The sequence below is a fragment of the Balaenoptera borealis genome (genome assembly GCF_965194805.1).
Source record: "Balaenoptera borealis genome assembly, chromosome: 19".
In the NCBI taxonomy this organism is placed as follows: Eukaryota; Metazoa; Chordata; class Mammalia; order Artiodactyla; family Balaenopteridae; genus Balaenoptera; species Balaenoptera borealis.
Genome location: NC_138878.1, coordinates 61854919 through 61871533, shown reverse-complemented (window position 1 = coordinate 61871533; position 16615 = coordinate 61854919). Strand labels below are relative to the sequence as shown.

The 16615-nt window shown below is 46.6% G+C and overlaps 1 protein-coding gene across 1 annotated transcript; it reads right to left on the bottom strand.

The window, feature by feature from the left end:
• Positions 1 to 934: 934 nt before the first annotated feature.
• On the bottom strand, positions 935 to 16166 carry DHDH (dihydrodiol dehydrogenase; the record flags this gene model as incomplete). The annotated part of the gene is given in 11 exon segments (XM_082367191.1): positions 935 to 5794; positions 6040 to 6193; positions 7072 to 7196; positions 11415 to 11439; positions 11443 to 11667; positions 14098 to 14109; positions 14113 to 14118; positions 14120 to 14262; positions 14938 to 15049; positions 15495 to 15611; positions 16116 to 16166. Coding segments are annotated over 11 exon segments (1080 nt in total). The 3' UTR covers positions 935 to 5684.
• Between the last annotated feature and the right edge of the window lie 449 nt (positions 16167 to 16615).

The following is a 16615-nucleotide window of genomic DNA, read 5'->3' as shown; positions in this document are numbered from 1 at the left end:
TCCGAAGGGATAAGAGAGAAAATGAGGTTTTAAGACTTTTTTGGAGGGGGGCATGCCACATGACTTGTGGGATCTTAGTTCCGAGACCAGGGATGGAACCCATGCCCCCTGCAGTGGAAGCACAGTCTTAACACCTGGACCACCAGGGAAGTATCTTAAGACTCTTCTAACAAAGGAAAATACAGTTTATAAGTGTTTTAAAGTTACCGATGTATATTACAAGATGGACGTAATTGGTGGGATCTGGGGGTGGCTTACTTGGGTCCTCTGCTTTGCATTCTCTCACAAGGCTATAAAAAAGGTGTCAGCTGAGGTTCTGGTCTCATCCAATGACTCATCTGGGGAAGGATCCATTTCCAAGCACCCATAAATGGTTGTTGGGAAGATCCGGTCACATGAGAGACACTGGACTGAGGGCCAGCATCTTGGTTCCTTGTTGGCTGGAACTCCTTTCTTTGCCATGGGACCTCTTCATAGTGCAGCTCACAACATGGCAGCAAGCTTAATCAAAGTGAGCAGGCAAGACTGAAGTCATAGTCTATTATAACCTAGTCTCGGAAGGGACATCCCATCACCTTTGCCATGAGCGGCAGGTCACTAGGTCCAGCACAGTCACAGGAGAGGGGATTATATGAGGACATGAACACCAGGAGGTGGAGGTCATTGAGAGCCATTTTAGAAACCGATTACCCCAGAGAAAACTCTAATTCGAAAAGACACATGCACCCCTATGCTCATAGCACCACTATTTACAATAGCTAAGACATGGAAGCAACCTAAATGTCCATCGATAGATGAATGGATAAAGAAGATGTGGTCTATATACACAATGGAATATTAGTCATAAAAAAGGATAACATAATGCCATTTGCAGCAACATGGATGGACTTAGAGATTATCATATCAAGTGAAGTAAGTCAGTGAAAGACAAATATCATATGATATCATTTATATGTGGAACATTAAAAAATGATACAAATGAACTTATTTACAAAACAGAAATACACTCACAGACACAGAAAACAAACTTATGGTTACCAAAGGGGATAGTGCAGGGGTGGGGGGAGGAGAGAATTTAGGAGTTTGGGGTTAACAGATATATGCTACTACATATAAAATAGATAAACAACAGGAACCTACTGTAAAGCACAGGGAACTGTATTCAATATCTTGTAATAACCTATAATGGAAAAGAAGATGAAAAAGAATATATATATTCAATATATATATATAACTGAATTACTTTGATGTACACTTGAAAGTAACATGACATTGTAAATTAACTATACTTCAATGAAAGAAAGAAAGAAAGAGAGAGAGAGAAAGAAAGAAAGAAAGAAAGAAAGAAAGAAAGAAAGAAAGAAAGAAAGAAAAGAAACTGACTACCACTCCAGGAAAGGAAGAACCCTTTGCACATAGAGGAAGGACAGCAAAGGAGAGGGCTAACATGTTGTAGATGTTAAGTTATTCAGGGGAAGAGGACCCTGGTGGCTGATCTAGTGAAGGTTCTGGGGTGGAGAAGAGTGAGTAGGATTTGGGGGTTCCACTTCTGCTTAGACATATTAAAAATGAATCCATCTCTCCCACTATAAAAGTTATACCAGATGTTCTGGTTCACTACTGCTGTGTAACAAATCAGCCCAGAGCTTAGTGGCTTAAAACAACAATTATTTTATTATCTTTGATAGGCCTGTGGGTAGTGAGATTGGGAATGGCTCTCTGGGCAGTTCCAGCTTGGGGTCACTCAGTGTCTGCAGTCAGAAAGTGGCTGGAATTGGAAGAGCAGGGAGACTGAAGGGTGTCGGGACCTGGTGGAGCATATATTTTCATGGAGCCTCAAGCCTTTCCATGTGGTTTCTTTGTGTGGGATAGCTTGAGCTTCCTTATAGCTTGGTGGCTTCAGGGCAGCTGAACTACTTGCCTGATGGCTGAAGGTTTCAAGAGTATTTCAGCTAACAAAGAAATTGCATTGCCTTCCCTGATTTGACCTCAAAAGTCATGCAGCATCACTTCTGCCATGTTGCAACAGCTACATATTAGTCATGAGCCCACTCCACTTCAGGGGAAGGGGAACTCGACTCTACTTCTTAATGGGGGAAGTGAGTGGGGACAGGAGATATCTTTGGAAAATATAAGGTAACACACCAATTCAGCTGCTTTAGCAAAGACCATTATAACAATGACTTAAACAACACAGAAGTTTATTTCCCTCTCATGTAACAGTCCAAGAATATGCAACCTTAAGTGATAATAACAGTGAGTAAAGTTCCACAGTGTCAGGAACTATGATGGTTAATTTTATATGTCAACTTTACTGGGCCAGCTTGACAGGGTACCCAGATGTTTGGTCTAACATTATTCTGAGTGTTTCTCTCAGGGTGTTTTTGCATGAGATCGATATTACATCAGGAGACTTAGTAAAGAAGATTGCATAAAAGGTCTGAATAGAACAAAAGGCTGACTCTCCTCTGAATAAGAAAGAATTCTTTCTGCCTTGCTACCTTTGAACTAGGACATGAGGGACTTCCCTCGTGGTGCAATGGTTAAGGCTCCGCGCTCCCAATGCAGGGGGCCCAGTTCGATCCCTGGTCAGGAAAATACATTCTGCATGCTGCAACTAAAGATCCCTCACGCCACAATGAAGATCCTGCATGCTGCAACTAAGACCCGGTACAGCCAAATAAATAAATAAATAAATAAATAAATTTTTTTTTTTTTTTAAAAAGGAACTAGGACATCAGCTTTCTTCCCGCCTTCAGGCTCAAACTGAAACATTGGCTCTTCCTGGGTCTCAAGACGAAACTGCACAATTCAGATGGGACTTGAACCCAAGGGGTGGGACTTAAACCCAGTGTCTTTTTTTTTTTTTTTTTTTTTGACGGCGCCATATGGCATGTGGGATCTTAGTTCCCTGACCAGGGATCAAACCCGCGCCCCCTTCAGTGGAAGCCCGGAGTCTCAACCACTGGACTGCCAGGGAATTGCCCCCGCCAGTGTCTTTTTTTTTAATATAAATTTATTTATTTTAACTTTATTTTTGGCTGCATTGGGTTTTCGCTGCTGCGCGCGGGCTTTCTCTGGTTGTGGTGAACGGGGGCTACTCTTCATTGTGGTGTGCGGGCTTCTCATTGCGGTGGCTTCTCTTGTTGCGGAGCACGGGCTCTAGGTGCACGGGCTTCAGTAGTTGTGGCATGCAGGCTCAGCAGTTGTGGCTCACAGACTTAGTTGCTCCGCGGCACGTGGGATCTTCCTGGACCAGGGCTCAATCCCGTGTCCCCTGCAGTGGCAGGCGGATTCTTAACCACTGCGCCACCAGGGAAGTATTCCCCCCACACACTGTCTTTTAAATGAGATCACACACCAGGTCTCAGATCTTAATGAAGCTCAGGTTCTTTATGTCTCATCGCAGAAAGAATTCAGTGGGAGACAAATTGATAGGTAAGAAGTGGACTTATTTAGAGAGAAACACAGTCCACAGAGTGTGGACAATCTCAGAAGGCGAGAGGCCCCGAAATATGGGGTGATTGGTTTTTATGGGTTGGATAATTTTATAGGCTAACGAGTGGGAGGATTATTCCAACTATCTTGGAGAAGGGGTGGAGATTTCCAGGAATTGGGCCATTGCCCACTTTTTGGCCTTTTATCGTCAGCCTCGGTCATGGCATCTGTGAGTGTGTCCTTTAGCATATGCTAATGTATTACAATGAGCATAGAATGAGGCTCAAGGTCTACTGGAAGTCAAATCTTCTGCCATCTTGGACCTAGTTGGTTCTAACCAGTTTATGTCCTATCCTCAAGGGCTATGTCATTCTTTTAGACGTTGTGCCCTGCCCCCTTCCCTCCTGTTTCAGAGCTGCCAGCCTTCAGACAACAACTACACCATCAGCTGTCCTGGTACACATGCCTTCAAACTTGTACTGGAACTAAACATTGGCTCTCCTGGGTCTCCAGTTTGCCAACTCATCCCGAAGATCTTGGGGCATGCCTACTTCCATAATCATGTCTTTCTTCTAGCCGTCTAGCTTGTTGCCCTACCATTCACAACACAGCACTTCCATCTCATAGTGTAAGATGGACACACCAATGCCCAACACATCCCTGCACCAGGAAGGGAGAGACTGAAAGGGATGTCATCCTCCTTGCCTTTTAAGGCCATATCTCAGATGCTGCAGACATCCCACTGGCCAGAAACCATTTACATGGCAAGAAACTGGTTGCAAGGGAGCCTGGGAAATGTAGTCTTTAGCTGTGCAGCCATATGTCCAGTGAAACTTCCCTATCAGAGGCGAATAATTATTAAGGGGACATCTAGGCATATCTGCCACACGATCAAATGACTGAAACCAAGCAAGCAGAGGGCTGAATGGTTTCACATTGTGGTGATAGCTGAATGATGTGTAATGGGACTTGGAATAGGCAAACAATAGAAAACTCATTTAACTGATTTCTAATCTCTCAATGTTCTGAAATTTCTACCAAATTGCTTATGTGCTCAGAGTGAGAGTTATTAGTGTCATAAACCCAATGTATCCATCTCCATCTTCTGGAATGTGGTAGAATTGAACTTCCCGGACTCTCTGTGGTTCGTTCAAGTCACATGACTAGTTTTGGCCAATAAATTCTAAGAGATTATGTATGTCATTTGTGTGTCAGAACATTTAAGTATTGGTACAAGAGCTTCCAGGGTGTTCTTCCTTGGCCACACTTGACCGGCAGGACTCCAGATGGTAGTGGCTCTGTCAGCCTGGGTCCCAGACATATACAGCCCAGAACCCTCAGTCAATATATAACACAAGTGAGAAAAAAACCTTGTTATGCTAAGCTGAGATTTGGAGTTGTTTGTTACTACAGCATAACCTAACCTATTCTCACTACTATAGAAAAATATGAAAGTTAGATCTTTCCTAGAGCACAGAGTTAACCCTAATTGGTTGGCCAAGCACCCACTCCAACTGCTTGTAATTTGGGTGGGAATGATCTCCGACCCTTTCCACACAGAGGGGCATATGACCCCGGCTTTGCCAATAAGGCCACTGAAATACTTGTGAACGTTCCTGTTGAAATGACTCTCTATACCTCAATGGAGGCCTGGAGCTTCTGGAGGCCTGACCTCAAAGTGAAGGGCCAATCAGCTAACATCTATAGAGAACCTGCTGTGTGCTAGGGCCTGTTATATACCATTCCATTTACTCCTCACCAGAGGGTGGATAGCGTGGTATCTCCCCTTTGCTGATGAGGAGACAAAGGCAGAGAGAGGCTAAGGGAGGGTGCAGTTAGGGACACCTCCTACCCATATACTATGCCCTGCCCAAGATCACACAGGCTGAGGCAGGCAAACTGTGGATTTGCTCACACGTCTGCTCCAGGAGCTTGTGGGAAATGTGATCCTGACCGCCCGCCCCCGCACATCCTTCCACCCAATTTATGCTCTAGTGACCCCTTGGATGGTGGGCTCTCTCCAGCTCCCATCAAACCACCACTGCCAAGATCTCTGTGGAAAGCACGTTTTTATTTTATTTTATTATTTTATTTTATTATTATTTTTTGGCCATGCTGCGCAGCTTGTGGGATCTTAGTTCCCCAACCAGGGATTGAACCCGTGCCCTCGGCAGTGAAAGCGCAGAGCCCTAACCACTGGACCGCCAGGGAATTCCCAGCATGTCTTGATTTGTTCAGGACATACATCAGTGTTTGTCTTGGGGGAAGGTGATTCCAGTGGCCTTCCTCACCTCCTCAAGCATGTCAGCCAGGAGCTCACTTTCTGCCAGAGGAATCACAAGACTTTCCTTCAGGCCTGGGGGAAAGTGCAGTTAGGGACCCCTCCTACTCACGTCCCGAAGACCAAAAGAACTACAATTCCGAGAATCCCATGAGGCACAGTAATACATGGTTCAGGCATATGGATGCCGCAGGGGTTCCTGGGAGATGTAGTTCTAAACAGTTGCTTGAGCGGCTGAGGGGTGGGGAAGATATCCATCTCCCCTACCGGGCTTGCCCTGCCACCCTGCCACCCTCCCACCCCGTCCTCCACATCCTTACCCTTCTGCAGGCATTCCTGGACGTGCTTGGCCTCATAACTCATGCCCATTCCACTTGTAAAATTGAACTCCTTGCCTGGGGCTGGGGACAATGGGAACTCCATACGCTCCCCCTTCACCACCAGCTCTGTTGGACACCAGCAGGGGTCGAGGATCTGAGGGGAGATAAGAGGTGGTCCTACTGCCCTCAGCAACAGGGCTGCAGGGGCTCCTCTTGGGGCTGCTCAGGAGCCTCCCTCTCATCAGCTAAGGGCTGATCACCCTCCATCCTCGGGGAGGTTTGGGTCCCCAACCCCAACCCCTGCCCTGGTCGCTGGGGGATTATTCCTTAGCATCAAGGTTGCCACACTACAAGCCTGTCTTGTCTGTCCATTTCCCCAGGAACAAACCCCTCTTTAACCCTATGCTCAGGCCTCGTGAAGATAGCCTACCTTTGCATCTGTAGATAGCCTATCTTTGCAACAGAATCCCCGTTGCAAGGAGGAGGCTTAGACAACCCATCACCTTCTTATCCACTAGGAGACTTGTTTTTGTTTTAGCCCTGGGGAAGCCTAAATTATTCCCATACCCAAGTCAAAGTCAAAATGGAAATATAGAGATACAACTGGGGCAAATTCTGCAGTTCAAGTTTGGGGCAAGGTCCAAATTCTTCTGCTGAGAATAGAATTTCTTTCTAGCAACATGGCTCCAGGAAGTCCCATGAAGCCACTCTTTGATAATGCCCATATCCTGTCCTGAAAGCAATTCCAAAGATTAGAGCTGTTCTCAGAGGATGGTTGATAAGAACTGGTTTCTCCTAAGAAAGGACTAAGGACTTTTGACAGACCAATGGGTTCACCCTCAAGAAGGAGCCTGGAGGTCCAAACCCCATCCCATGGCCTGGTGGTTGAGGATGGATTCCTTAGCAGTGGTGTGGAAAGAGGCTGGTTCAGTCCCTATCCAGCTCCAACAGGCATGACTGGCCTACTCCTCTTGCTAAGGGCCATGGTTCCCAGTACTTGGGCCCATCCCAGCTCGGCCAATCATGTCTCACCTGGGCCATGCCCTTGGTACCGCTCACAGAGACCATACTGGAGAGCTGGGCAGTGATGCTGCAGGTGAAGCTGCCGTAGACCCCTCCTGGGTACTGGAGTAGCACAGTGACAGTGTCGTCCACACCTGGGGGAAGGCACCGGATGGGGGCAAGCCTGGCATCAAATCCTGCCTGTGGAACCTTGGGCAAGAGACCTCATCTCTAATATGGCAATGAAAGAGAGTGAAGCCAGAAGCGGTGATGTGTCCTACTACATGGATGAACACTGAAAACACTTAGGTTAAATGAAAGAAGCCAGACACAAAAGTCACATATTGCAGGATTCCATTTGTGTGAAACGTCTAATATTTGGCAAATCCATAGAGCCAGAAAGTAGATTTGTGGTTGGTTAGGGCCCAGGGGGATGGGAGAATTGGATGTGGGTTTTTTTTTTTTTTTTTTGAGTAATGAAAATATTCTAAAATTGATTATGGTGGGGGGAGGGATAAACTGGGAGATTGGGATTGACATATACACACTACTATATATAAAATAGGTAACTAATAAGAACCTACTGTATAGCACAGGGAACTCAATACTCTGTAGTGACCTATATGGGAAAAGAATCTAAAAAAGAATGGATATTTGTATATGTATAACTGAATCACTTTGCTGTACTCCTGAAACTAACACAACATTGTAAATCAACCATACTTCAATAAAAATTAATTAAGAAAAATAAAATTGATTATGGTGACAAATGCACAACTGTGACTGTACTAAGGCCACAGAATTATACCCTTAAAATGAATAAATTGTATGGTATGTGAATTATATCACAGTAAAGCTGTTATCAAAAATAAATAAATAAACAAAAATATGCTAAAAGAAAAAAAAGATAGACTTCACCTCTCTGAGCCTCATTTGTGAGAATCAGTTTCCTCATCTCTAAAATGGGGATAATAATAGAACCTGCCTCATAGGTCCGTTACAAGTATTATATTAAATGATATAATATGCACAAAGTACTTAGAAGGGTATTTAAATTACAATAAGTGATATGTAAGCATTAGTTAACACAGCAGGAAGAGTACTAGCCTGGTTCTGGAACACATCAGGCAGGCCATAGATGGAGGAACCTAGTGACTCAGCTCTCTTTGATTTCAGATAAGCCCAAGTTCTTATCCTGGATCTGCTGTATAAGCCTGGATAAGTCACTTTCCCTCTCTGCACCTCAGTTTCCTCGTCTGTAAAATGGGGACAACCTAAATATATTAGGGAGATCATATCTATAATAACCCTAATGCAGAGGTAGCACATGACAGATGGGATCTGTTATAGCTACTATTTAGTCTAGAAATTGGCCAATTTGTTTTGAATTTTATTTAATTTATTTTTTTATACAGCAGGTTCTTATTAGTTATCCATTTTATACATATTAGTGTATACATGTCAATCCCAATCTCCCAATTCATCACACCACCAACCCCACCCCCCCACCACTTTCCCCCCTTGGTGTCCATACGTTTGTTCTCTACATCTGTGTCTCAACTTCTGCCCTGCAAACCGGTTCATCTGTACCATTTTTCTAGGCTCCACATACACGTGTTAATATACGATATTTGTTTTTCTCTTTCTGACTTACTTCATTCTGTATTGACAGTCTCTAGATCCATCCACGTCTCTACAAATGACCCAATTTCGTTCCTTTTTATGGCTGAGTAATATTCCATTGTATATATGTACCACATCTTTTAATCCATTCGTCTGTCAATGGGTATTTAGGTTGCTTCCATGACCTGGCTATTGTAAATAGTGCTTCAATGAACATTGGGGTGCATGTGTCTTTTTGAATTATGGTTTTCTCTGGGTATATGCTCAGTAGTGGGATTGCTGGGTCATATGGTAATTCTATTTTTAGTTTTTTAAGGAACCTCCATACTGTTCTCCATAGTGGCTGTATCAATTTACATTCCCACCAACAGTGCAAGAGGGTTCCCTTTTCTCCACACCCTCTCCAGCATTTGTTGTTTGTAGATTTTCTGATGATGCCCATTCTAACTGGTGTGAGGTGACACCTCATTGTAGTTTTGATTTGCATTTCTCTAATAATTAGTGATGTTGAGCAGCTTTTCATGTGCTTCTTGGCCATCTGTATGTCTTCTTTGGAGAAATGTCTATTTAGGTCTTCTGCCCATTTCTTGATTGGGTTGTTTGTTTTTTTAATATTGAGCTGCGTGAGCTGTTTATATATTTTGGAGATTAATCCTTTGTCCGTTGATTCGTTTGCAAATATTTTCTCCTGTTCTGAGCATTGTCTTTTCGTCTTGTTTGTAGTTTCCTTTGCTTTGCAAAAGTTTTTAAGTTTCATTAGGTCCCATTTGTTTATTTTTCTTTTTATTTCCATTACTCTAAGAGGTGGATCAAAAAAGATCTTGCTGTGATTTATGTCAAAGAGTGTTCTTCCTATGTTTTCCTCTAAGAGTTTTATAGTGTCCAGTCTTACATTTAGGTCTCTAATCCATTTTGAGTTTATATATATATATATATACATATATACATATATATATTTTAAATAAATTTATTCATTTTATTTATTTTTGGTTGCGTTGGGTCTTTGTTGCTGTGTGCCGGCTTTCTCTAGTTGTGGCGAGCGGGGGCTACTCTCCTTTGCATGGGTTTCTCATTGCCGTGGCTTCTCTTGTTGCGGAGCACAGGCTCTAGGCATGCAGGCTTCAGTAGTTGTGGCACGTGGGCTCAGTAGTTGTGGCACACGGGCTTAGTTGCTCCACGGCATGTGGGATCTTCCCGGACCAGGGCTCGAACCCGTGTCCCCTGCATTTGCAGGCAGATTCTTAACCACTGCACCACCAGGGAAGTCCGTTCCCAGAACTTCTGCTGCCAGTGTCCTTGTCCCCACGGTGAGCCACAGCCACCCCCCACCTCTGCAGGAGACCCTCCAACACTAGCAGGTAGGTCTGGTTCAGTCTCCTATGGGGTCACTGCTCCTTCCCCTGGGTCCCGATGTGCACACTACTTTGTGTGTGCCCTTCAGGAGTGGAGTCTCTGTTTCCCCCAGTCCTGTCGAAGTCCTGCAATCAAATCCCGCTAGGCTTCAAAGTCTGATTCTCTAGGAATTCCTCCTCCCGTTGCCAGACCCCCAGGTTGGGAAGCCTGATGTGGGGCTCAGAACCTTCACTCCAGTGCGTGGACTTCTGTGGTGTAAGTGTTCTCCAGTTTGTGAGTCACCCACCCAGCAGTTACGGGATTTGATTTTATTGTGATTGCGCCCCTCCTACTGTCTCATTGTGGCTTCTCCTTTGTCTTTGGATGTGGGGTATCTTTTTTGGTGAGTTCCAGTGTCTTCCTGTCAATGATTGTTCAGCAGTTAGTAGTGATTCCGGTGCTCTCACAGGAGGGAGAGAGCGCACGTCCTTCTACTCTGCCATCTTGAACCAATCTCCTGAGACAGTTTTTCTGAAGAGTGACCTTGATCCCATGTATTATTTTCCTGGTTATCCATTGCCTTCTGTGGTACTGTTTGCAAAGATGAAAACAGTAATTCCTCTTACTCCTCTATGAGTGCCCCTTTGTGGTAGCTCCTTCCATCAAGAGGTAAAGTCTATTTGCCCACCTCTGAAATCTGAGCTGACTTTGGGCCATGGAACAGTGGCAAATATGGTACAAATAAAGGTTTGAAAAGCGCTTGCACATTGAGGCCTGCCTTCTTTTTGTTACGCCTGGAACTCTGAGCCCACAATGTGAATGAACCTGAGCTAGCCAGCTGGAGAGGCCATGTGGAGGAGAACCAAGACTCCCCACACAATAACCAATACCTGCAAGACATAGTGAGGCCGTCCTAGACCATCCAACTCCAGTGGAACAGCCAGCTGACTGCAGCTACATGACTAAGACCAGCAGAAGAACCACCCAAGCTGAGCCCAGCCCAAATTGCCAACCCACAGAATCACAAACTAATAAATGATTGTTATTTAAGGTCACTAAGTTCTGGGGTAGTTTGTTATGCAGCAAAGTCTGAGACAAATTCAAAAAATAATAATTACTAACTGCTTGCCATTTGCCTCAAGTTACTTCATTAACTCCTTATGATAACTCTATTACTGACATTTTACCAGTAACTAATTAAGACTCAGAGATGTTGTGTCCCTTGGCCAAGAACACACAGCAAAATCCCAGCACAGAGCCTGCCGACACTCTCAACTCTGATCCTCTTTGACTTCATATGGGAAGCTCCTCCAGCTGTCTAACCTGATTCTCATGGGTGAGGAGACATTCCCAGCTCAGCACTCCCAGTAAGACAGGATCACTCCTATTACCATCGTATAGTCCAGGATAGATCGTACCTGTTTCATGGCGCCTTCCCACAGCTTAAATCCTCTCCGGCTTTGGCCCACCGAAGACCATAATGATGAACTGGAGGCAGTAGATGCCAATGTCTAACAAGCCACCTCCAGCCTGGGCCCAGTCTATGGCCTGGTGTACATGGGTGAGATTCTTCCCAAATTCTGCCCGAACCACCCGAAGGTCCCCCAGAGTTCCCTGGGCCAGAACAGACCTCAGAGCCTCTACAGCAGGAAAGAAGCGGGTCCAGATGGCCTGCAGACAACAGAGGGAAGAAAGCAGAATGCAGAAAGGGAAGGAAAGGAGTCAGGACCCAGGAGTTAACCAATCAGTTCTTCTCCTTTCGAGGGCCCAATCTTGAGGGGGTACCCACTGCTCCCCAGTCTCCAAACAAGACCCCTCCCTCTTCCTTCTGCAGCCCATCAGTCCCCAAGTTATGTCCTGCCCCTGACACCCTCTGCCCTCTTCTCTCCTCTCCACTCCCATAGCCCCAACGCCGGCCTTTCCTTTCTCATCTGGACCATTACACCGGTCTCCCAATGTTATGGGCTGAATTGTGTCCCCACCAAATTCATGTTGAGGCCCGAACCCCCCAGTACCTCCCAATGTGAGTGTATTTGGAATTTTTTTTTTTTTTTTTTGGCCGCACTGCATGGCATGTGGGATCTTAGTTCCCCGACAAGGGTTCGAACCCATGCCCCCTGCAGTGGAAGCGCGGAGTCTTAACCCCTGGACTGCCTGGGAAGTCCCCGGCGATGGGGTTTTTGAAGAGGTAATTAAGTTAAAATGAGGTCATTAAGGCGGGCCCTCATCCAATTAGACTGGTGTCCTTATAAGAAGAGGAAATTAGGACACAAATATGCACAGAGGGAAGACCATGTGAAGACACAGGGAGGAGACCACCGTCTACAAGCCAAGGAGAGAGGCCTCAGGAGGAACCAACCCTGCTGACACCTTGATCTCAGACATCTAGCCTCCAGAGTGTGAGAAAATATTTTAATTGTTTTTTAAAATTTTATTTTATTTTTAAATTGAAAAGTTTTTTAATTTACTTAAAAAATTAAAAAAATTTTTTTTTGGCTGTGCCACGAGGCTTATTGGATCTCAGTTCCCCTACCAGGGATTGAACCTGGGCCACAGCAGTGAAAGCCCGGAATCCTAACCACTAGGCCACCAGAGGACTCCCCAGAAGAGTGAGAAAATAAATCTCTGTGGTTTAAGCCACCCAGTCTGTGATGGCACTTTGTTACGGCAGCCCTAGCAAACTAACACTCCCAGTCTCTCCCCTCCAGTCCAACCCCTACATAGCCCAGAGGGATCTTTCCTTCTCCTAGAGCTGACCCTGTCTCACCTCTGACCAGTCCCTTTCCATCGTTCTCCATTGCCTAGTGTCAGGTCCCATTTATTGGGTATATATTATGAGCAAGACAATAGGTACATGCTTTGCATAATGACTCCTCCCAACATCCCTGCCACATAGCTATCATTAGGTCCATTTTATAGATGAGAAAACTGAGGCTCAGTTGAATCAAATTACTTGCCCAAGGTCACAGAGCTAGGAACTGGGGAACTGGATTCTAGAGTCCTCTGACTCTAAAGCCAGAAATTTTGACCTGTCCAAGATAAATTTCATACTAAATACATGAAATCTGTCCATTCTTGTTTTCTTTAAGTCTTAACTCTGCTTTCCCTCTCTGACCTATTTACCTATGCAATTTACTTTTCCTTTAAGGCACAGGTCAGTCCCTACCCTCAGGAAACCTCCTTGACCATCACCCAGGCTGGGCCAAGGCCTCTGTGCTCTGTCAACTGCTCAGTCCTATGTCCATGAAAGTCCATGCAAGTGGGCATTGGGATTGCCCATTTCCATGACCATAAGAGCTTGAGCTCCTTGAAAACTAAGCCTGTGTCTTACACATTATGAGTTCCCAGTTCCTAGGATTGGATCTGGCACACATTAGGTGCCAATAAAAATGAGGAAGCAATAAACTCACAGAATTTTGAAACTGACATCTTGACTACTTCTTGGGCACGTGGAACTTTGCAGACTGGGACTCTCAGCAATACTGGTCATATGACAGCTAGATAGGACATGGGGAAGTAAGAGGCAGCCATTGTGACTACCAGCAGAACCTATAGCAAAGTATTTAAGAACCATAAGACTCCTTAACGTGAAAACAACTTGCGGGGGGGCGGGGGGCGGGTGTCATATGGTGGCCATCTTAATTGCTGGCAATCTGCAAGATGTCAAGATGTTTTGGCTATAGGTAGCTAAGTCTGATAAGGGCAAAAACAAAGGTAGCTTGACGTTGAGGGTTGGTAGGGGATTCCTTGGTACTTCTGATCTCTGTCTCTGTAAATCCACCCAAACTAAGCCCATTGCCATTTTGTGCCACTTTGTCACTATCGACATCTTTTTCTGAAAGGCTGACAAAGGATCCTCCAGGTGGCCGTGTTTGCTAAGGGCCAAAAGCAATGACTTCCACACATGGGAGATGTTGCTAGTCGATTCCATGACATAGCTCAACTGTATCCTGACAAACGCAAGGACCCCGTTTCACTTTGTGGACATCTTAACTCTTGGCAGCCCACCCTTGTATTCCTCCAAAAATGTCCACCGACAACCACGTTTAGTAATGGCAAGTGGCGCTATGTTGTGTGTTGGAAGGTTCCCTCCACCCTCACCTCCATAAGGAATTAGGCCTCAGGATCTGGCCTCAGGAACCATTTCGTGCACTTCCGCGGCGTTCACGCCCATGGGCTTCTCGCACGGCACAGCCTTGCCCGCTGCTAGGCAAAGCAGCACCGCGGCCTTGTGCTGGGGATGTTGAGTGCCAATGCAGGCCACCTCTAGAGCGGGAAGAAAGAAGTAAAGAGATCGGTCGCCCCGCGCACTGAGACCTCCGGTACCGCCCACCATTTAGAGGCCCCGCCCCCAGCATCCGGGAACCCAAGTCCCTCCAAGCGGGGACGAAGTCCTGCCGCAGTGGTGAAACGCTAGCCTTCCATCAGGACGGAGTTAACCATTCTCTACCATCACTCTGTTTCCTTCAGATTATTTCCAGCCTTCTGAAATTATCGTATTCAATCATATGATCCTCACAACACCACCAAGAAGTAGAGATGATTATTTTGCCCGTTTCACAAATGAGGAAACTGAGAAGGGCAAGCGGAAGAGGGAAAAGCCAGTTCAGGCAGCCTGACTCCAGAGCTGGGCTGTTGTCCAACTACAGTGTCCTGCCTCTCCATCCAGGCTACTCTGGAACGCAGAAGCCCGGGCCGCAGGTCATATTTAAAGCCTGAAAGGCCTCCCTCAGAAATTCAACCCTGCCTTTACCGCGGAGGTGTGGCCCCTAATCGCAATTTCACGCTGGACGAAGAAACCGGTTCCTATCGCTCTGCCTACCAGCCCGAAGTCCTTCCAGGAGCCCAGAGGGATTGGCTTATCCCGCAGAGCCTTGCATCTCCTACGGAGCAGCCTGAAGGCAGCGCCCCCGGTGGCCCCCCGCGGCCCTCCCCACTCACCCACGTTCGGGTCCTTGGCCAGCTCCTCATAGGATCCGTAGGCCTTGGGGAGGTCGTGTTTCCTCGCAAACTCCTTCGCCCGGCTCAGGTCACGGGCCGCTACCGCCACCACCTGGAGGGGCGCCTGCGTCATGCTTGAGGGGCTGGGGCAGGTGTGGAAGACAGGTGGATGGGAGGGAGGTGATGGAGAAGGCCTCGGGATAGGGAGAAATTACATCCACGAAGACGGGGCACGGGGAATGTGGTCCTGGGGGATGAGGTGACCGGGGGCTGGACACTTGGGTCTTGGGAAAGACAGATCTGGGGCAAGCGATTATTAAACCCCTTATCTAAATTTCTTCTTTTCACAGCAAATCAGATCAAGACCCTCCCAAACCTCACGGAATTCGTGTGGTTAAAAGACAGAATGGGATAAAGGAGTGAGTACGGAATTTGAGGTTGTTTCACTGCCTTGGGGACTAAGAAGTCCAGAACCTTAGTTCCCTCCTCCCTCAGACCCTGGAATACCCCCCGACCCCCCGCCCGCGCTTTCCCTGGACTCCGGAGGGAGGGCGGACCTGGTGCCCAGAGCGAGGCAGGGTCCGCAGCAGCGTCGTGAAGTCGCTGGAGATAAGGCCAGCTGACACAATGCCCCAGCGAAGCGCCAACTCCGCAACCTGGAGTCCCAAAGGCCCCTACCTTCGCGCGGAGAGTTAAAGACTTGATGCCCCGCTCAGCGAGGGCGTGGCCCTTTTCTCCTCCCCCATCGCTCCTAGGCCGCTCCTCATTGGCCACGGGGCCTGTGTGCTCCTCCAGGCAAAGAAGGAGGTTATTTAATTCTAGCGTCCCCACTGGAAGAGCGCACCGTTGGCTCCGCCTAATGGGGGTGAGGACCAGAAACACTTCGGGAGTTGTCGCCGCACGTGACAAAGGGGCGGGGCTTTCTTGTCAACTTGGACCCTTGAAACCTTAGGAATTGTCCAGAGAGAGAGAGAGGATAGTAATAGCAAAGCTAGTATTTTTACTAATTTTTACCAATATTTATTAATATTTATAGAACGCCTGTGGTAGCTCAGACCCCCACCTCCGTGCTTTACTTTCCCCATCCCTAATTTCTCACCACAAACCTGCGAATGAGGTTCTATTTACAGACGTAGAAACAGACCCAGAGAACTATGCTCATTTTTTCGAGGTCTCACAGGTAGGAACGCGAAGACCTTCAGGTTGGCTGCTTCCAGAGAAATCGCCATACTGCTTCTTAAGAGCCCTGGAGCCAGGCTGAAGGGTTGCAAACCTCTCCTTGCCACTTCTTGGCTGTATTGCTTTGCACAAGGGGTTTCCCTCTCTGAGCCTCAATTTTCTATTCCGGAAAATGGTGATCACAATAGCATCTACCACAACAGGGTCCTACTGTATAGCACGGGGAACTATATTCAATATCCTGGGATAAACCATAACGGAAAAGAATACAAAAAAGGACGTATAGGGCTTCCCTGGTGGCGCAGTGGTTAAGAATCCGCCTGCCAGTGCAAGGGTCACGGGTTTGAGCCCTGGTCTGGGAAGATCCCACATGCCGCAGAGCAACTAAACCCGTGCGCCACAACTACTGAGCCTGCACGCCACAACTACTGAACCTGTGTGCCACAACTACTGGAGCCCGTGCTCCGCAACAAGAGAAGCCACGACAATGAGAAGCCCG